This window comes from Rutilus rutilus, assembly GCF_951802725.1.
Source record: "Rutilus rutilus genome assembly, chromosome: 9".
NCBI classification, from domain to species: Eukaryota; Metazoa; Chordata; class Actinopteri; order Cypriniformes; family Leuciscidae; genus Rutilus; species Rutilus rutilus.
In genome coordinates this window covers 35,786,287-35,809,137 of record NC_140223.1, presented here as the reverse complement: position 1 = coordinate 35,809,137, position 22,851 = coordinate 35,786,287, and the positions used below count along the sequence as shown (strand labels likewise).

The following is a 22,851-nucleotide window of genomic DNA, read 5'->3' as shown; positions in this document are numbered from 1 at the left end:
ATCAATGGCTTGGAAGATGGTTAATGTAGTTAATGAATTGGTGTTTTGTTAAACAAAGGCCATATTTCAAAGTCCACTGAGCACACTCTCTCTGCTGCTGTGCTTTTCTGCCGGCAGCTAATTTGTGTATGTTCCTTTTTCCTAAATCTTGAGAGCAAATTTTGCCCATTCCATAAACACCACATCCTTCTTGATCACATTTCCTCTTCTTTCTTAGAGCCAGAGAGGCCAGTATTCACAAAGAGATTCAGATGGCTGCCAGTAAGAATGTGAATATTAATGAGTAAGTAACAACTGTATAAAGTGACACTGCAGCGTAAATCTGACTTCATGTCGATCCAAAACCCTTAGAACTTTCTTCTTCTGTTAAGCACGAAACAGGAGAAATGTTAAAGAATGCATTGTCATTTACGTCTTTGTGTTTCACAAAAGAAAGAAAGTTATGTTGGTTTGGAATGACATGAGGGTGAGTAAGTGATTTTTAGATGAATATGTGCATATGTGGTCAACATAAACAACATTATAAAGTTAACATATGGATCATCATGAATTGTTTGATTTTATTCCGAGAGTTTTCATTAATGGTTTTGCTTTCGCCTGTCAGAGAGTCTGGAAATGTGTCACCCTCCGACCCATCATCCCCCAAATGTGAAACTGCAGAGAGAGTCAAGAGATCCCATGGACCACTTTTCAGGTAACAGTAGTGGCATTTATGCATAATTATTACAGTGATTTCTCGATCTTCCATCTCAGTTCTTCAAATTGTTCAGATTGTACAGAATTTGACGTTTTTCCTCAGGTCCGCTTCAGCTACGTCCCCCCGCATCTTCAGCTCCATCAAAGGACTCTTCGAGTAAGTTTTTAGTAAAAGCCTTTAAAGCGCTGATGTATCACTGTATAGCATCAGTTGGGAGTGCTGGGGAATGTTACGTTTAAAAGTAGTCAGAAGACAAACTAAGCAAGTTAGTGTAAAAACAAAAGGCTTCAGACAAGTACACAGAAACATACACCTAGTCTAGAACACATAGATAAATACTAAAAAAAGTTGAATATGATTTTTTTTTAAAGCACACCAAAAATGAATGCTTGGAAAGTTAACCTGAACTTAAAATATGGTAAATATATAAATATGATTTGAATAAACTCCTTAAACTAGTTCATACATCTTGATCATAGGCACTTGCACCATGTGATCACATCTCTTGGCAACTTTACGGTGATATGATCAATATTTGAAATGGAATAAATACAATAATATTTCATTTTAATTTGACAGAGTGTCACATCCATTCTATCTCCATAGCCGTTGTTTGTATGGGAAACATTATTATTACTACTGTACGTTGCTTTATGAGAAACGTTATTATTATGCTTTGCAGTAATTATGCTGCCTTCACATGCTATCGGAAATATCCTACTTCCCACTTCTGAAGTCGTGCTTCAGGTGAAACAGATAACTTCAAGAGTTTTGTTGTCGGAAAGAATAGGTATGATGGAAGATCCCAGGTTTATTCTTGCTTATTTATTAGGGAAATCTGATAAAAGCCAAAGTGTATGAAGATATTTAATTTGTAATAAAATGTAGCATCCCATTTGTTGACAACCACAGAAACATTCACTCCACTATCTATCTAGTAAGCTTGCTAACAATTCTGGGCTGGGTTTCCCAATAACGTTGTCTCTTAGCGCGCTACGAAGACTCTTAAGGTATAACTTAACTGAAGGTATACCATTTCTAGGCATGTTCCCCAAACCATACCTTAGGAAGCTGCTTAACATATACCTTCTTACGTGCGACGTTACCCGGTGCTGTCCGTGGCGATGGTGCTTAATTTTTTTATATCGATGGCTCGAGAATCAATTATTCTCTCGTGCAGGGGCTGTTTATGTGAGAAAGCGGTGTTCTTTATAAAAGAAGTACTTCAGAAATAGTTGAAATTGCATTTATTAGGACTCGGATATTATAAAAAATAATCCAAACTATAATAGCCTATAATAGCCTAGCCTTCATATTTTTAAATTGTATCATATATTGCTGCCATGATAACCATTTAAACTCTTTCCCATTTTTGTTTGCTGAGGTGGAGCTGCGATGAAATATTGTTCTTGGAAATACTTTCCAGCATTTCAGTAATAAAAGTGTACATCTAACGTACGGTGCTCGGCAGTGATCAAAAAGGGTTTAAACAGTGGATTTTGAATCTCTTCTTGTAAACTCAGAGATGTGGATTCAGACGGAAATTTCCACACGACCTGTTTGTCAAAAAAACAGTAGGTACTAATTTGGCCAGGGATTTTTACGCGGGTTGGGTGAGAAAAACACTGATATTATGGATTCGGACGGCACTAAAATCACAGACTTACCCCTGTAAATGTTTAAAATACCGGACGAGCCCATGAGAAACAATTAGCGTCCGAATAGGACTTAACTGACAGTAGCCTATGCTTTCACTGGCCTTTAAAAGCGCTCTTCAATTAAATTAATAATATTGTATAATAATATAATTAAAAATCTAACAACAATTAGTGTAATGACAATTTTATTCTTTGCATGAAAACACTTGAATTAGCCTAATTGAACACTGTCTGGCTGTATTAAAACTTCAGAATTATATTCGTATAGACCTGCAACAGTGATAAGGTAAAGCTAAGAGTGGTCCAGACCAACCTTCCGAACGTATGACTTACAGAAGGTATACTTAACTAAGAACGTTTCGGGAAACACGTATTAACGATAAGGTACAGCTTAAGGTGTAACTTAAGAATGACGTAGAGGTTTCGGGAAACCCAGCCCTGGAATTTGGGTCAAATAGGGGTATTTTTGCCGTGTATAAAACACATAATATGCTTCAAATGATTATTCATATATGTAAATATGCACTACTTTAACGACAAGGCGATTTCGTTTTGTGAAAAAAAAAAAGAATACTCTTCCATGTTTATGGCCCGCCCAACTCTGGAACTTGGGTATCAAAATTATCTTCAAGTTTCCCAGTTGTAAATACGACTTGAGAGGGCAACAGTGTCCAATTTCTGACTCGCGTAAGATGATTCCGATAGCACGTGAAGGCAGCATTAGTTACTATTAAATTATTATGTTACTATCCACCTTATTTTGCAACACAAAATGTTATTTTCTGTGAATATGCAAGACTTTGGGTTCATTAGCATGTAAATAACTAGAAGAATAACAAAGTGCAGTAAATGGTAAAACTGTTTGCGTTACATATTACTGTGTTCATGATTATGTTAATACATTAAAATATGATAACAAACACCAGTATCAAGCAACATAATGGACTGGTTTTTAATAGCTAAATTAACTTGATGCTTTTAACTGCCAATAACAGTGTTGTACTCTCAGTTCCATATGGAAATATAATACAGAATCCTCAAAATAGGACAAAAAAGTCTTCAGATTCTGTCTGGACCTGGATATTGCTAAACTAAAAAGTGCATATTACTTATTAAAATAATCAAATCAATAGAATTCCATGCGATTGTGAAAGATTTCCCCACGAAGATTCAAGTTACTTTTTTTTTTGCCTGTGAAATTTCACTAATGTGACCTCAACTTTAAAGTCATTAAATACACTAGGCGAAGTTCTTTTTTGGTTCTTTGCTTAGGGGTAAAAAAACAAGTTTGAAATACCTTTGCAGCAAGAGACTGTTACCTTAAGACTCCCGACAGACACAACTTTATACAATGTTAGAGTATTAAACATGCACAAACTGTTTTCAGTTAGTTTTTCAGTCTCTCCCATAAAGCGGCTCTCTAGTGTTCATGTTTTTGCTCGCATCTGACCTCGACAGACTGAACAGAGAAATGAAGATTTCCACCTTAAAGAAGGCGGGGCCTCTGAGCCTATTACCTATTACATAATCGCCACGGACCAATGATAGTTCAAAGGTGCTTACCAGCTTTTCGAACTCCCGAAACGAACTCCAAATGAATGTTTTGGCCAGATAAGTGTTTATATATATATATATATATATATATATATATATATATAAGATGTACTATTTATCAGTATTATGGATGTTTTTTCTGTTGTTTGTGTGTCCAGGAGGAAGATCAGAGGTAAATCAGTCTGCAGGTCAGAGGAAGATCTCTTTATCCCATTAGGAGTCTGTCTGGTTGCCAGAGTCCCAACCAAGGCGATTTATACACTGGTGCGTGAACATGATCAACAACAAAACATGTTTCTCACATACTTTGTGCTGTTATATTACATGTTGATATAATGGTCCTTTTGGGCTATAAAACAAGTAGGAACCTTGTAAAAATGATAAGGACACAGTTGTGTAGATGGACTAGTGGATGGAGTGATGATATTTAAATGGACAATAATATTAACCTTATGGTTCTTAAAGGGGTCATAGCATGTAAGGGACGATATTTTACAAGCACATCCGCTATAGTGGTAGCTGGTGGTCTGTGGATGATGAGGCTGTGGAACAAAGCGTCTGTGTGTCGCTGTGAAACAGTGTCTTTCTGTGGGACACTGCAGCTCTGTCATGTGCAGACACCCATTTTCATTTGAATGGCTGACAGCAGGAACCAGCCCTAGTTGTGGCATGGAGAGGAGTTTCCACTTCCTTAAATGGACATGTGTCACAATTACTCATTTGCATTTCCTGTTGATCTTTTGGTTGTTGGCACGTCGGAATTTAAATACTATTTCCTGTCATTTCAGCATTTTTTTCTTCAAGAAATTTCTTCTTGATGGCAAAATGTTGCAGTGCTTATCGCCCGCTGTTTTAATTTCTCCTTGAGTGTAAAGTTATACACTGCTTGCTGTTATCATTTTCACACCTTAGCAAAGTTTCTTCCCCTTCTTCAGTTTCACATAAGTGACTGTACGAATATAACATTGAGCATGACAGCTCTTAAAAAGTACCATTGTTGTACCTTGGTATTTGGACTTGTACCATGTTAAAAGATTTTTTTTTTTAACAAGATTATACCTTGAGGTGCCATGTAAACACCATGTTATCTGCATACTGTAATCATTTTCCTAAAGCTTCTGACAGCAGGTCTGACACGATAAGTTTTATCACTCACTTTTTATCCAATAATCTGTCTGTCCAGGCTGAAAGCTGTGAGCAGGGGTTCTCAGGCTTACCGGTCAAAAGTTTATCATTTTGTGGTTGGTTTTTTGGCATTTTTATGTTTTTGAAAGAAGTCTCTTATGCTCACGAAGGCTGCATTTATTTGATCAAAAATACAGAAAAAAACATTACTATTGTGAAATATTATAAACATTTAAAATTAGTGTTTTCTATTCGAATATTTAAAAAATATATATTTATTAAATTATTCCTGTGATGTCAAAGGTGAATTTTCAGCATCATTACTCCAGTCTTCAGTGTCACATTATCCTTCAGAAATCATTCTAATATGATGATTTGCGGAAAATACAGCTTTGATCACAAGAATAAATTACATTTAAAATGAGTTGAAATAGAAAACAGTTCTTTTAAATTGTAATTAAAGTAAGCGGCATAAAAGAGTTCGGGTAGCTCAAAAAGTAGAATATAGTGCTCAACGCCAAGGTCATGGGTTCGATCGCATTACAGGATAGGGGATTCTGGGTGGTTGCTAGGCAGTTTTGGGAATTTGCTAGGTGTGTTTAAAAGATTATAACACTCAATGCATGAACTGATTAAATGTATACCTAAATGCTATGTTCCTCTGTATTAAAAAATGTCTAATACATGTAAATGTCTAATACATATATGCATTGTCTAATACATACATGTGAATGTAAAGAATTAGAAATGAATGTATGTTTTGTGATTTCAGGATGCTCATGAGCTGGGAATCAACGCCGTGCGGTTCAGCACCAGTTCAAACCTGTTGGCTACAGGAGGGACTGACAGAGTCATCAAACTGTGGGACATTGAAGCAGGTACATCACAAAACTGATCTGTTTCATTGTCAGCTTTAGCCATATATATACTATAGACATATAGAGTTCAGATAGATAATAAAGAACCACACAAATGATGCTAAATGATTTAGTCAGTACATGTGACTGCCTGTGACCACCAGCAGGTGTCAGCACAATATCTAAACATACATTAACTCGAGAATACAAGATAAGAAGTCTTGTTTTCTGAGAAATGTATCAAAATGAAGTGAGATTTGTTCTTAAAACAAGAAAAAATATCTGCCAATGGGTTAAGATTTTTTTTTACATTTGAATTAAAGGATAATTCCGGTATTTAGCACTTTGAGTCTCTTTTCTGGTTTGTTTTGGATGAACTAGAGTGGTGGACACAGAAATGTTGACGATGGGTCCTGTCTCGACTTTTTGACTGGTTTAGAATCGCCTTTGACCGCTTCAGAGTGGCTGGCTACGGGCATGCACGAACATGTCCTTAAAACAACCCTTAACGTTCGTTTTCAAAACTGTGCAACTAACCGAGTGGTTAGTGGTGTTCGTTGATGATTAAAAACAAGTAGCGTAGCGAAATACAGTTTCTGTTATGTTTTATTTGGCATTTTGTAAAATCCCATTGATTTCTGTTGGAGGACTCATTGCTCGTTGATATTACTGCGCTTCAGACTCAAATATCGAGCGGAAGTTTATACGCGGTTGTGAGGTATCTGAAAAAATAGTTCCACTACAGCAAATAACACGGATTGAAATCATACATTGCGCCGATATATTTGTTTTTAATCATCAACGAACACCACTAACCACTCGGTGAGTTGCACAGTTTTGAAAACGAACGTTAAGGGTTGTTTTAAGGACATGTTCGTGCATGCCCGTAGCCAGCCACTCTGAAGGCGATTCTATACGAGTCAAAAAGTCGAGACAGGACCCATCGTCAACATTTCTGTGTCCACCACTCTAGTTCATCCAAAACAAACCAGAAAAGAGACTCAAAGTGCTAAATACCGGAATTATCCTTTAAGGTTATTTTTTATATTTGTAGATATTTGAAATAAAAAAATTACTAAAATGATGAGTAAGAAAATCACTTTTTGCGGAGACCAGAATGTCACAATGCAGCACAATAAAAACCACTCCAAGCACTTTAGTAACCACAGAGAAAAGCCCTGGCAAACACCCAAAACACCCCACCATCATGTCAGCACATTTCGCATGGGCAAGCATCACTGTGTGTGGATAAACCATGATCTCATGTGATGAGCTCTATTATGCAGTCAATAGACACACAACAGGATTTAGTGAATATTCCCAGGCCTGATGTAACATAGTGCAGTGTTTTGTTTACACAGGTACTCTTCAGAACAGAGGGACGTTAGATGGAAGTAATGAGGGCATCACCAGCATTGAGTTCGACCCTACGGTAAAAACACACACACACACAATTTAGTTTAAATGAATTATACACAGAATTTCGTCACCAGTAGGTCGCACGTGCGCATTGCATTTGTTTTGCACTAATCAGTTTGTTCCACAAGGTGGCAACACTGGCCGGGGCTGTTGTTACTGAACTCAAGAGACAGAACAGGAACAACAACAAAATACTGCAAAAACAACAGACACCCACACTGACTAGCGCTTGTGTGAGAAGGTTTATGAGATATCCGCAACTTTAGTTTAAAAGAATACAAATACATTTTTCAGTCTTAACTTCTGGAGAAAAATAGCGTAGACACTTGACAAAGATCAAACTTTCTAGAGAGCATGTCGACCGCCCGTGTTTTGCGCACTCTGTGAAATGGAGTATGCTTTGAAAGGTTACACGTTCAACTGTACGTATACGCTAGTGTACATGTGAAACAAATTGTATACTTTGGCCTTAACAAGACAGTACAAGAGTGGCCCCCTTTACAATCACTGAAGCTGTCAGTCCCTGCAGGTTTACACAGTTTCCAGTACGAATCCTCCAGTCCAGCACAAGCTTACAAGTTATCTACGCTTTGTTGATTATAATGTTAGCGTTCGAGTTTGCCACACTCGCTTGCTTGAAGTATATATGTAAGGGATAATACAACCCCTTCAGCCTGTCTGGGTTGTATTCGCTATAACAACCGCCTCACTCTACATTATCCCGCTTATTACATGGCTACCTACCAAATAAATCAATAATTTGACACCAAATATTGATTTAAAAAGGAGTTTATTGATTTACAAACGATTGTATTGCTTCCGCTAAAGAAAATAGTCCGTTCCGTCTCTACGGTTAGAATCCTGCGGCCATAGCAACGCTTTGTTTTTCATGGCAACGGTGTGTTATACTGTTATCAAGAAATAACACACCGCATTCTACATTAGAATTCAACCAAGCCATGTAATAAGTTGCGTTACATTGATTGCATGAATTTTGCTTTAGTTTTTGCAGCGATCATTTCCATGCACACTGGAAAAGAAAACATGTGTCCGATTCAAAAACTGATTCAAATTCGCTCATTAGGACCGGTAGCTGTGATTAACTCATGTAAACGGCCATGTCTGTGATTGGTTGCAAAGCTGAACTGCTACAAAACACACAAATCAATTGAATAAGACTCAATAAGACTGAACATTTGTCATTTGACTATTTCAGTTTAGTTTTTTTTATGCAAGTACTGACCACACAAATTAGTGCCTGGTTTAACCTGATCGCAAGCTTGTGATATGATGCAGCTTTTTGCTCTGCCATATCATGCGCAAAAGTAGTGCAACTGTTAATTGAATTCACCCCACACACCCCATTTTATTGAAACTTCATAGGAAGCTACAAGAAAACATCTTTTATTTTCCATATTCAGATGTGATTATGACTGTTAATAGAAAAAAAAAAAATCACAATTCATTTGAATGTTTTCAAATTAGGCTTTAGAAAGCAGAATGAGAGTGATTGAAAGTGGAAATGTAAACTATTGCGTTAATCATATTTGATAGATTTTATTAGCAGTTTGTTGTTAGATTAGAGGCAATTAGATCTGCAACACTGCTTCTGGCATGAGCGAAGGCTTACTGCTGAAACATGCTCAGAATTACAGGGATTAGGCCACATGCTGGTGCAACGTAAAGTGAGGAGAGTCCGGTAACAGATCTAGACAGGTGGTGCTGGGGAGGAGGAGGAGGAGGAGGAGGGCACAAGAGAATGCTCAATGCACATAACACTGAGATAGGACTGGGCGATAAAACGATAACGATAATTATCGCGATATAATTTTTCTCGATAAAACGATATCAAGAGTTCGATAAATGTTCGATAATGTTTATGCGCCAAAAGCAGAACGAAACTCATTTGAACAGCGTGCCACACGGACCATTAAGTCCAAACGCCAGCGCAGTGCGAGCTCACTAGAGCAGCAGATGCGTTTACTCTGATCGCTCTCGGTCACGAGATCCAGTGAGAAGCGCTTGAATTCAGCGAAGAACACAAATGTCTCAGTGATTTAAACCAGTTTAAAGGCAGATGAAACCGCGCTGACAAACAGGAGAAACACTGTGCGCAATGATACAATCAGAAGGCTTTTCCGTCTACAAATTCCCATCATTTACCATGGATTTACTGTAACGTTAGCCTAGTAATATTAACTGCACCATGAAATGTGGGATATACATATTGAATTGTATTATAGTATTAATGTAGACAATGTATTAAGTGACTAATGGAATATAATTACAGTATTTAATAATGTATTTAGGCTACTGTTTTTCATACAAATACCATAGAAACCATAAAGTTACATTTTGCCATGATAGTGAGGTGCTACAGGCTATGCCTGGTTTTCTCTATGGTTATCATGATCTAAATGCATGATACTGGATGACCAATGGTTCATTTTAATAAAACTCAAACAGTCAGAATATTACATTTTACCAAATAAAAATTAGCACATGCAGAAACTAAGATATTTATTTTGTTAAGGAAGAATGACAAATGTTAGAATGTTCTACCTCAGATTTGTGAAATGTTTACCAGTTTGGCAAGTGTTTGTCATGATATGTTCTGACAATAAAGAGCAGTTTAAAATCACAGTTAATGCTCTGGTTTCTACAACTTTCACTTAAGAGCAAAAATTTGCCTTTAAACTTGAAAGAAATAAAGATTTGACATTTATCGTGATAATTATCGATATCGACTGATATAGAAAAATTATCGTGATAATTTTTTTTTGGCCATATCGCCCAGCCCTACACTGAGATGGGGATGGGAATGGGAATAAATAAGGTTGCATATAGGAAAAGACAAATCGATCGGATGCGCTTCCGGCTTGGAAGAACCAATCAGCGGCTCTTAAGATAAAAACCTCTGCTTTAGATGATCTGAAGAGCATTCCAGATGTCTTCTCTGAGTCATTGTTAATTAGCATGTACCAATGTGCTGTTAGGACTATAAGAGCCCTCGAAGGATCTTTGTCAGCAATCTAAGGATACTGTTCCTGTAAGGCTGTTGAGTTGATTATGCTGTGGTTGGTTATTTCACTAATGCATTGTGGGATGTGTCACTGTGCTTTTCCATCAGGGCACTCGGATTTTAGCTGCGTCATATGACAAGTCAGCGCTATTTTGGAGGCTAGAGGACAGCGTTCCCAAGGTAACAGAGCTTCCCATCTCTTACCCACCCAAACCTCCCGTGGGTTAGTCTGTCTCTCTGAATTACTCTGGAGCACCATCGGATGAGACAGACCAGTATGAACCATTTTAAAGATGTGTATTGCTGTGCCTGCTCGGATTGCTTTGTGTTTTTACATGACAGTGAGGCGTGCATGGGAGAGTTTTATGGGGAGGAATCAGCTTCTCTCATGATTTTTGAGGCAAACATCCTAGATGTGTGTCATTCTTACACTTTTTATGGCCCATATATGTCTTAATATATTGTATAAAAATATTAGCCTAATCTCACAATTTTTAAAGGTGGAAATCGTATTCGTTCTTTTAAGGAAATATAACATTTATGTGATCATAGAGGTAGATTTTTTAAAAAGGTGCGTGGGATTCTGATATGCACTTATATAGAAATGTTTACTTAAATAATATTTTTTATAAGGTACAAAGTTCAAAAGGTACTGCATAACAGGAATGACTCATATGTCCCATAAAAACTGTGTCTGAAAATGTACTAGCGTGACAGAAAGTGAGACATTAGAGAAGACAAATGAAGAAGTGAAACATTAAGAACTGGGTCAGATATGACCATAATAATGTTATGTTTTTATTTTCACAAATTTTAAGAAACACAACATCTGGAGTCATGATAGAGCAATGAGAAACATCATAACCTTTAAGAAAATGGCTTAGCGTCCAGATAAAATTGTAAAAATTATAAATTGTAATTTATTCCAATTACTTCAGTGTCACATGATCCTTCATAAATCATTCTAATTACAATATAAATCATTAGATAAAAAAAAAAAAAACGTCCTACAAATAATAGAATTTCTTATTTATTTCTTTTAGTTTGGGCTGGAATATGTCATGGAGATTCTGTTCAACCTCTCATTAATAAGTGCTTTGCTGTCGTTGTAGGTCACATTGACGGGTCATTCTCGTAAAGTGACAGCAGCCAAATTTAAATACAGTCAGAGGCAGGTGGTCACGGGCAGTGCGGACAGGACCGTCAAGATATGGGACCTCCAGCGAGCAGCGTGTATGTAGAAATATGCAACACATCGCTCATGCATTAACAATGAGACTTTTCGCATCTGTCTGCAATAAATTGTCAACATATCAGTTACTAATTTCATAATTCTCTCTGTACTACTTACAGGCATACAAACCATTGAGGTTTTGTCTTTCTGTAGTGATGTTGTGTGCTCCGAGTACCTTATCATCAGCAGCCATTATGACAGAAAAATACGGTTTTGGGACAGCAGGTAAGAACAGGGCAATTACAACACCACCCATTACCCACACATCTTTCTGACACCATACAAACATGATATTAATACATGCTTATGAAATGTTACAATCAGTTTAGTCTGACTTTGACTATTGCTATGAAGTGTGGAGCTTTTGCTGTCTAAGGCTTTGTTCACACTACATGGATTTTTAAACTGACAGCATGTGTAAATGGCCACGGAGAACGTGATTTCACCAAGTAGAACATGTTCCTGGATCCTGGAACAACATTCCAATCAACCAATCAGATTTGAGGGACAAGTTTACAGTTTATGTCAAGTTTAGGTTTACAACCAGGGTTGTGTGCTTCTACATCAGAGTTATTCACTGTCATTTCCCTCTGATTTTAGGGATAACTTATGGGTAGGGTTAGGTTTAGGGGGTAGGGATATGGTTAGGAATATATTTATGTTTTCATTTGGAAGGTTTACACTCGGAATTCTGAGAAAAAAGTCCGAATTGTGAGACATCAAAATGTTGAGAAAAATTCATAGTTACCTTTTTATTTTTATAGCTTCCATAGAAATTGGATGTAACCTTTAGCGCAAGGCAGAATAAGCAAGTGTTCTGATTTACTTTCTACCCGGTTTACAGTACATCTGGTATTACATCCATCTTCATACATGTGTTTGGATCTCTCAAACTACACTACCAGTCAAAAGTTTTGGATCGGTCAGATTTTTTATGTTTTTAAAAGAAGTCTCTTCTGCTCACCAAGGCTGCATTTATTTGATTAAAACAAACAAAAACAATAATAATATATTTTTTATTTTTTTTAAATATTATGACAATTTAAAATAACTGTTTTCTATTTTAATTTATTTTAAAATGTAATTTATTCCTGTGTTCAAAGCTGAATTTACAGCATCATTACTCCAGTCTTCAGTGTCACATGATCTTTCAGAAATCATTATAATATGATAGTTTGATGCTCAAAAAACATTCATTATTATTATCAGTGTTGAAAACAGTTGTGTAATTTTTTTTTTTCAGGATTCTCTGATGCATAGAAAGTTCATAGAAAGAATATAATCGTTTGTAACATTATAAATGTCTTTACTGTAACTTTTGATCAGTTTAATTATTTTATCAATTTAATTTAATTATCCTTGATGAATAAAAGTATTGATTTATTTTATTATAAATCTGTTCTTTTGAATTTTCTATTCATCAAAGAATCCTGAAATAAAAATGTAAATAACTGTTTTCAACATTGATAATAATGAGAAATGTTTCTTGAGCATCAGATCATCATATTATAATGATTTCTGAAGGATCATGTGAGTAATGGTGGAGTAATGATGCTGAAAATTCAGCTTTGATCACAGTAATAAATTACACTTTTCTATATATATTCACATAAAAAAAAACAGCTGTTTTAAATTGAATTGAAATTTTTTATTAAAATTATTATTATTTTTGTTTTTTGTATTTTTAATCAAATAAAAGCAGCCTCGTTTACTTCTTTTAAAATCATAAAAAATCTTACCGATCCAAAACGTTTGACTGGTAGTGTACATTTGGAGGTAAAGCATGTGACGACAAAGCATCTGTGGTGTACTTGTTATTATTCTGTTATAAGCACTTGTTATCAGATCACCTGAGACGGATATTGATGCCATGTGTAAAGAGGGTCTCAGTCTGCTTGTGTACACAGACCAGCTATTAACATTTGTTCTGGTCCTAGAGTAATGGCCTTTGAAATGTATCGCTGAAGGTGGATTTGTTAAACAAGCGGTGGTTTGATGGCTTTGTAGCAATGTAAAAATCATAAATGTGTTGATCACTATAGTGCTTTTCACAGCAACCGTCCAGGTTTCCAGGACTGACTCAAGAGTAGTTGGTGCAATTAAACGTGAATAATGAACTCAGCTGGCAGTGCTCGCTGTCCGTCACCACATGTCAGGCTAGGACGATGACCTAAAAGAGTGTCGCCTCAGGTGTGTGTGGCGTCAGCGCTGGCGAGAGACGGCTTGTTAACGCTTTGGCGGTAATGCGTGAGATTGGTTTCTCCACAGGCCCAGTCGTATGGACGTTTCTGTCTTCCACACGTGTTGACAGTTGATGCTCAAAGGCATTCGTGTTGATCTGCATGGAATTCATTTTCCAGATGTGATTTTGTCTTTAGGCTAAATGCTTTGATGGCTTTAGGACAGTCAAAAACATTGTAGTCATTTAAAGGGATGGTCCATACGAAAATCCCACCACGGCATCCCAGATGTATGATATTCTTTCTTCAGATGAACTAATCCATTTCTGTGAGTCCATATAATATAAGTGAATGGGTTCCCAAATGTTCATGCTCCTAGAAGCACATACAGCCATCATGACATAGACCCTAGTGGATGAATCAATGTCTGCTGAAGCCAAATCATAGGTGCTAATGTTTTAGACTTTTGTTTTAAACCATTATAGGCCATGTTCACTAAATGGTTGATTTTACACTTGGTGCAAACATAAGCACTTTGTGAGGCTTGCACAATAAGTGATGCGGAAGTGCAGAGGGCTGTCACTTATCAGGTTAGCTTCACAACACATTTATGTTACGTCAAGTGAAAACTCGTAAACCCTCTGGTGGATGTGTTCGATATTTGGTTTATAATTAAAAAATGTTCCAAATATTAGCATTATGAGATAATTAAAACTATCCCTTCAATGCTATGAATCTCACAAAACCTTCTAAGAATTATGTTCAGTTCATATATCAGTTCAAAATCATAAGACACTGTATTTTGTGTAAGGAAAATGAAACCTGTTTGCTGGTTTAAGATTTTTTGATGGTTTACTTTTTTTTTTTTCATGACAAGTAATAAGCAAGCAGATTGTCCTCCCCAGTTTTCATACCGTGATGCAAAAAAATCTCAATTTTTTTTCATAATGCAAAAAATCTATGTAAACTGTAATATTTATACAGTTGCAATCAACCAGATTTTATGAAACCAATTCAACAAAGGCATCAGTAAATTATTATAGAAAGTTTAGTAATACACATTTGAGTGATTCTGAGAGTGTAAAGTTTTATTATTCAAAATTATTCAACCCCCAAAATTCTAATTATGGATGGATGGATGGATGGATGGATGGATAGATCCAAAATCCCACTCCGAAAGTATTTTCTGATTGACTGTGATTGTGTCTTGAAGAACGTTTGCTTCACAGTCGTATCGCTACGAGTGTGATATTGCGTTTATACAACAGTTCGACGGCACAAGTGTGTAAATAAATAATAAACAACCACAGAGTGTCTTTAAAAACCCTCTTTTGTGCTGATCTACCTCCTTCCACCATAGATATAAATCTCAAGTTGACAGTTTGACTGTTGAGCCCAAGCCTCTATTACAAATTCTAAAACGTCACTTTAGAAACTAGTAACGAAGGAACGTTGAGTTGCTTTATTGAAGCTTATTGTATTATGTAGAGTAGAGTATTATGAAGAGAGGTCGTTTATCTGCATCTAGCTGATATTCTTCAGGTCAGTCTTTTATTCATAATCACAAAATCAATTTGAATGTCCACTGAGGAAAGCGATTGATTTGTCTTCGTCCTTTTAACATTGAAGGGGATTTCCGGAACATGACAGCGATATAAACATACAGCACATTTTTGACAATTTGTTTAGACGTTTTCAGAGACGTGAGCTCCAGGCCGTCAGCGCCCTCTCAACGCTCATGTACCCGCAGAGAACAGCTTCATCTCGGCCGGTCTTTCGGGACTATGCCTCTGGCTCTTCTGTAGATAGTGTTTAAACATGAGATACAGTATTATTGATTTGGTGTATATCAAACGGGCAATTTTTGGTCTTATTAATCTAATCTTGTTCCAGAGCAAGTCAATAGCTGTAAGGCTAATTTGCTTGTGTTTATTTCCTATTGTTCTTCTTATACTTTTCTTATACTTTTATAATGGCTAATATTGTTTATTTAAATATTATTTTTCAATAAATAATATTTTATATAAATAGCATGCCGTATGTGGTAATGAGAAAGGGTCTGTAGGGATTGTGATTTCGACTTCAGTGAAAGGTCCATTATCACACCGTTAGATGGCAGCAAAGACTGTCTTTATGAGTGAGTCCGTAGCAAAGACTTTTATATTGAAAGAACGAAACAAGGTTGTAAACAATAAGACGCAACTTACAAATGCATTGCATATCTGAGGTCTAAATCGCTCTATCGCCTAAAAACTCTTAAAACTACATTCTGTGACACAAGAACAGTAGTATTTGTAAAAGGATGGTGGTTTGCTCGTCCACCATGACACTCGCTGTGAGAAATGCTGCAAGCGGAGTGATACAAGGTCGAATATCACATGGCTGGAAAAGGCTCTCAGCCAATCAGAATCGAGAACCTCAACGAATCGTTGTAAATAATATAATGTAATGTAATATAATATATTATAATATAAGTTTTTTTTGCACACATGTTTTCAATTATATACTTACAGTATATACTTATATTTAGAATACATTTTTGTTTTTAGTGAATCATGATTTATTCGTGAAAATGTTCGTACGCAGATTTCACGCACAAATTTGTGCACACGTGTATGCTTGGTGACAAATACACTCTCCCTTTCTCATAACGCCATAATATTGTGACTCAAAAAGCACATCAACACTGCAATCGAGCAGCACTTTGTGACTCAACATGACAAAACCACATTGCTCATTATAATCAGTGGTCTACTCTGAAAGTGACGTGACGTCTAGTCATAACATAGACATTACATGCAAAACATGACAGGAGACAAACTTGTCCACAACAACAAATATTACTTGTATACACACAAGAATGGAATAGCTTTTTCATGCACTGGTTATTTTGGGCTATTTTGCTTCCATTCTGTCATTGTCAGACGAGTAGAAAGAAAATATTTACATATTTAAGTGTTTATTTGACTACACTTTATCACTTTGCATCTGTAGATTTCTATTACAAAACATTTCTTAGTTTAAGGTTTACTCAAAGTTTTTTGTCTCCTGCACTGAGCCAGAACTCACTTACACCAGACTTTCCAGTTTTATTCATATCCATATTCTGAAGGTTTTTGTAGCGGGGTTTCTTCATGTATCATTAGCCTGATTTATATAACACATTATTCCTAAAAACACAGAGATAAAACAAAATTCTGGCTGTGTACACAATTTCACGCTTTATGAAGTGATAAAAAGAGATATCCAAAAAAACCAACAACAACTAAAACTAGAATTTTGAAACTGGCTTTACCCAATGTTCAGATTTTTGTTCTGGAAAAGAATGCAAATTAGTGCATTTTTTAAACATAACATTTCAGAAAATGTGTAACACTTAAAAATTGTCTTAATGTACTGTGATTATTCAACTGGGTAAGGCGATATCTATTATTTAAAATCTGACCCTTGTTGTGTCTTGACTTAAACAACAACAGCAAACAGGTGTCTTTGATTCATTACAGTGATGCCGTAACAACAGCTTACATCATTCGCTACTAAATATTAATGTTGTTGCATAAATCTTATGTCACACTGGAGCTGGTCGGGTTTTCTTAAACAAGGCTGCTTTGAAAATCACCTTGTAGCGGTCGAAGCAACCCTGTAATAATAATACAGAGCATTTGTTGCATAACCCTCGTTATTCAGCATCTCAGTGGGTTTCGATTGCTCGGATTGGATAAGAGATGTAAAATAATAGCACCAAGGATGTCAGTCCAGCAAAGTTGTGCTCTCACAAAGCCTCACGCGAGTGTAATTCACGAAACGTACAAATATAGATGACGCCACAGAGGTAGAAAAAGATCCATTATTTACACCATGTCTCAGTCCTTGACATCTCTCATTCACTCCCAGCAACCACAGCTTTCAGCTGCCAAGGAGCCGACGGCTCGCTCGTCTCCTAGCAACTGTCAGCCCACATAATTGTTTCTCCTCTCATCTTGTTGTAATGGGATTTGTGCAATATTATGACATTTGCGTTTTTCTCCATGCAATGCTTTGACCCTTTTTTAATCTTTTGGAGAGAAGATTTACTTTCAAGTGGCAATTTAATGACAGACGTGTTCACTAAACATCTCTTGTATAATATGCATGCACACAAGATCACATGCCGCTTTAAGAGGCAATAAACACTAATGCCTGTCTCTGCTATTGAAATTCAAATCATTGTCTTGTGCAAGCGCTCAGAAAGACGAGGCTCCTCTGGTTTACCGAGCAACACCCCAGATGTCTTATATGTTAAAAAGCCTTGAGATTCCAAATCTTTCTCCTCATCCTTGTCCAAATGATAATTGGTTAGAATATAAAAGGAAAGAGCAGACTATGACCTCGGGCTGCACATCTGCAGTCGCCTCTCTTGTCTTATTAAGTCCATCACTCATAGTGTAATGAGACAAACTATCATGACATCAGTTTGCTTAAACTCGATGGAGAGCCGCAGTTGACAGATTTCAGACTTTCAGATGCGCCTTCAGCATCATGGTGCTTGTACGCAAATAATATGAGGCCAGATGGCAATAATGACAACTAGTGGCACTTTTCCCAAACAGGAAACACTGTGGTGTCTTTTAAAAGACACAAATGCCATGTTTTTTGTGCTGATTCAAATGTAAGTAAGTGAAAAGAAATGAGCTACTTTATGAATAATAAAAAAAACAAAAACCCGGATGCTGCGTTAATTGCGTTCCCTTTCAGTCAGTCGCGTTCAATGTTACGTCAGAATGGAACTGACAAATTGGTTTCTTGTCTGAGAGCCTAATCACCTTTGAGTGTAAACTAAGCGAGCCAAAGCATATTGGCGTGCGATATTTGCATCGCGCACTCCACTCCACGGGTATAAATACGGAAGCGTGTGCAATCGCAAATTCAGCTTTTTGCTTCTGAGCCGAGCACCGAGCAGCTGATCCTGCCCCTCTGGTCCCACTTGTATGGTCTCTGGGAGCCTGGCTAGCGCTCTCCAGCCCATCTCGCTGGCTCATGTGATTCAGATTGTCCGGCATCCCCCCAAGTTTAGGGGCATTCACATCCCCTCCGTTCTGAACAGGGATGCTCCTGTCTTACGGGCAGAAATTGCAGACCTTCTGGAGAAGGATGCGATGGAGCCGGTCCCTCCGGCCAATATGAAGTCAGGGTTCTACAGCCCCTACTTCATTGTACCCAAGAATGGCAGTGCGAGTTTTGAATTGGGCCCTTCTCAAGCTCCCGTTCAAAATTTCTAATGCAGAAACGCATTTTCGAATGCATTCGTCCCCGAGATTGGTTTGCAACTATCAACTTGAAGGACGTGTACTTTCATGTCTCGATTTCGATTTCTTCGTTGTACGTTCATTGGGCATGCAGCTTTGGGTGTTTGGACACATTGGGTGCATTGGCACATCAACTGCCTCGAGTTGCTAGCAGTACGGCTTGCTCTGGGCCGCTTCAAACAGCTGCTTCTAGGCAAACATGTACTGGTCCTACACAGGTAGACCTGTTTGCCTCTCCGTACACGTCCCACTGCCAGTAGTTTTACACGTAAAACCCTCAGCACGGATGCACTGGCACACAGCTGGCCCCGGGGCCTACTCAAGTATGCGATTCCCCCAGTGAGCCTACTCGCAGAGACATTGTGCAAAGTCAGGGAGGATGAAGAGCAGGTCTTGCTGTCTGCGTCCTGCTGGCCCAACCGGACATGATTCCCAGAACTCATGCTCCTTGCAACAGCCGCTCCCTGGTGAATTCCTCTGAGGATGGACCTGCTTTCTCAGAGACGGGGCACCCTATGGCACTAAATACAAATACCGCGTCCAGACCTCTGGAACCTCCACGTGTGGTCTCTGAACAGGACATGGAGGACCTCTAGTAGGGATGTGTACCGTAACCCGGTATTAAACGGGCCCCAGTGCTGAATTATGAAAGACCGTTGTATCGATAAGCTCGAACGTTATCGGCTGCTGTCGGTACTGGAGAAATGAATACACTTACTATTTATTATTGCTATAAAGACGTTATCTTGCAAATTTTATCTCGCCAGGCATTTCTATATATAATAATAATAAACCATTTTTCTGTGATGCATTTTTGCTATTCGTAGTTCAGAAGAGAGAGAGAAATATCTCTCATGCGGAGCCACAGCGCGCACAACACGACTTCTGCTTAATGAGTGACGATGGAGGACAGAACTAAACATTCAAATGTATGGTTAGTGGTTACACTTTACACGTATCGCGCGCTCCGAAACATACTGCAACGAGACAAGCAAATTATACTTTGGGTTTCATGTGCGCATCTAAACAATCAAATATACACAAAAATATAGAATTTGTGTATTTGTTTTTGCTTATCGTGTCCTATCTTATGTATATAAAACACAAATAAATCCTGCACACTGCTACAAATAGATGTTTTATTCGTTTTGTTAAAGCATTACCTTTTCTTTTGCCATAGATATTTTTTTTTTTATAACAAAAAGAACCGATAAGAATACCGTTAAAGTACCCGATCGATAAGCAGTATCGTAAGAGTAGTAATACCGTTAAAACCTTAACTATACCCATCCCTAACCCCCAGCGGTAGTCGACACCATCATCGGTTGGAACGAAGGCTGTCTCTCTCCACCCTGAAAGTGTATGTTGCCGCTATTGCCGCACATCATGATGCAGTAGATGGTAAATCTGTGGGGAAGCATGACCTGATCATCAGGTTCCTGAGAGGCTAGATCCTTCCCGCCCTCACCTTATACCTTCTTGGGACCTCTCCTTGGTGCTAACAGCCTTGCAGAGAGCGCCCTTCGAACCTTTGCAGTCAGCAGAGCTGTGAAGAAGGTAGGGAACCTTCAGGCATTCTTGGTTGACAAATCGTGCCTGGAATTTGTGCCAGCCAACTCTCACTTTATCCCGAGACCCCGGCCCGGATACGTGCCCAAGGTTCCCACCATTCCCTTGTAGGAAGCAGACCCAGTACCAAACCCGGGGCGAGCCATCGCTGACAGATATATGTAGAGCTGCGGGTTGAGCGACACCCAACACGTTTGCCAGATTTTATAATCATCGTGTAGAGCCAGTGTCCTCCCGTATACTTGCCTCAAGTAGCCAGTAAACACGGGGGGATCCCTGCGGCGATCACATACAGTGAGGAAAATAAGTATTTGAACACCCTGCTATTTTGCAAGTTCTCCCACTTAGAAATCATGGAGGGGTCTGAAATTGTCATCGTAGGTGCATGTCCACTGTGAGAGACATAATCTAAAAAAAAAAATCCAGAAATCACAATGTATGATTTTTTAACTATTTATTTGTATGATACAGCTGCAAATAAGTATTTGAGAAAATCAATGTTAATATTTGGTACAGTAGCCTTTATTTGCAATTACAGAGGTCAAACGTTTCCTGTAGTTTTTCACCAGGTTTGCACACACTGCAGGGGGGATTTTGGCCCACTCCTCCACACAGATCTTCTCTAGATCAGTCAGGTTTCTGGGCTGTCGCTGAGAAACACGGAGTTTGAGCTCCCTCCAAAGATTCTCTATTGGGTTTAGGTCTGGAGACTGGCTAGGCCACGCCAGAAGAGTTGGATTCTTACTGATTGTATGGGGTGGACAGGTGTCTTTATGCAGCTAACGACCTCAAACAGGTGCATCTCATTTAGGATAATAAATGGAGTGGAGGTGGACATTTTAAAGGCAGACTAACAGGTCTTTGAGGGTCAGAATTCTAGCTGATAGACAGGTGTTCAAATACTTATTTGCAGCTGTATCATACAAATAAAAAGTAAAAAAAATCATATATTGTGATTTCTGGATTTTTTTTTTTAGATTATGTCTCTCACAGTGGACATGCACCTACGATGACAATTTCAGACCCCTCCATGATTTCCAAGTGGGAGAACTTGCAAAATAGCAGGGTGTTCAAATACGGTATGGCTCCCCTGTCAGCGACTCTGTGTCTTTTCCTTGGCAGACCCCGCTCTGCCATCTCTGCCAGTATTGACTCCCCCCTAACTAGGCCAGAGCTACCTCAGAGACCTTCATTATGTAGCACTGCCTTAATGGCCAGTCCATATATGTAACTTACACATGTCACCTCCCTACGGGTAGGATGTGGTCTCAATAGAATTCCTTTCCCGTTGGAAAAGGCACGCTTTCCGGTGTTAACCAATAGTCTCACTGAATGGGTCTGAAGGAATTCTCTGCATTAAGCCCTGTCCCATCTTCCACCCCAGTAGGTCAGATTCAACTTTATTGTCATTGTGCAGAGTACAAATACAGAGCCAATGAAACACAGTTAGCATCTGACCAGAAGTGCAAACAGTAAATATATAAATTCATAAATCTAAACATATGTATAAAATAACATTTTATAGGAGAGCAAAATATAGGATATACAGGTGCAGAGACCAGCTCAGTGCAGTTGTCTAAACAACTGAGGAGGGGAATCAGGTGGCTTACGCGGAGCGCTGGAAGGGGCAGCAATGGTGGCGCTTTGGTAGGGATCCCAATTCGTCAGTTCTGTTCTGACATAACGTCGAATGTAACTGACTGAAAGGGAACGTCTCAGTTACATATGTAACCCTTGTTCCCTGAAGGAGCGAAAGGAGACGTTATGTCCCGTCGCCACAATTGCTGCACTCCTCAGTGAAAACCTGAATGTGCGATTGCACGCGCTTCCGTATTTATATACGTGCAGGGCAGGGTGCGTGATGCAAATCTTGCACACCAATGTGCATTGGCTCTCAGGCGATTATTGGGCTCTCAGGCGAGATCCCAATTCGTCAGTTCCGTTCTGACGTAACGCGTCCGAGGGTTACATACCTAACCGAGACGTTTTTTTAACGTGTTAAAAAGCAAATAGAAATCACAGAAATGATCGCGCTATTTTTCCAGCCCTATAAAAAGGTGGCTGCCTCTTACAGAACATTAAAAATATAACAGCTTTTAATTGAAGACATCGGCTACTTTACAAATGCTGCTCTGATTACATTAATTATTTTTAACATGTTAAACAGCAAATAGTAATCACAGAAATAATAAAATAAAATAAATAAAAGTACAGTTCAGGTTTGATTTGGATGATCGGGGTTACTTGTCAA

At 38.2% G+C, this 22,851-nt stretch overlaps 1 protein-coding gene across 5 annotated transcripts in view; it reads left to right on the top strand.

Moving 5' to 3' along the window:
* Window positions 1-22,851, top strand: part of atg16l2 (ATG16 autophagy related 16-like 2) — a 43,368-nt gene that overhangs the window by 6,141 nt on the left and 14,376 nt on the right. For 4 of the 5 annotated variants that reach the window (XR_014628732.1, XM_084419113.1, XM_084419116.1 and 1 more), the window contains exons 6-14: window positions 218-283; window positions 605-694; window positions 800-853; window positions 4,068-4,173; window positions 5,807-5,912; window positions 7,253-7,323; window positions 10,441-10,512; window positions 11,445-11,565; window positions 11,686-11,791. Coding sequence is in view for 4 of the 5 variants with exons in the window: in XM_084419113.1 (XP_084275239.1) it covers window positions 218-283; window positions 605-694; window positions 800-853; window positions 4,068-4,173; window positions 5,807-5,912; window positions 7,253-7,323; window positions 10,441-10,512; window positions 11,445-11,565; window positions 11,686-11,791 (792 nt within the window). In the remaining variant the exon portion in view is untranslated. The remainder of the gene's footprint in view (window positions 1-217; window positions 284-604; window positions 695-799; window positions 854-4,067; window positions 4,174-5,806; window positions 5,913-7,252; window positions 7,324-10,440; window positions 10,513-11,444; window positions 11,566-11,685; window positions 11,792-22,851) is intronic. The other variant, XM_084419114.1, reaches the window with a different exon arrangement.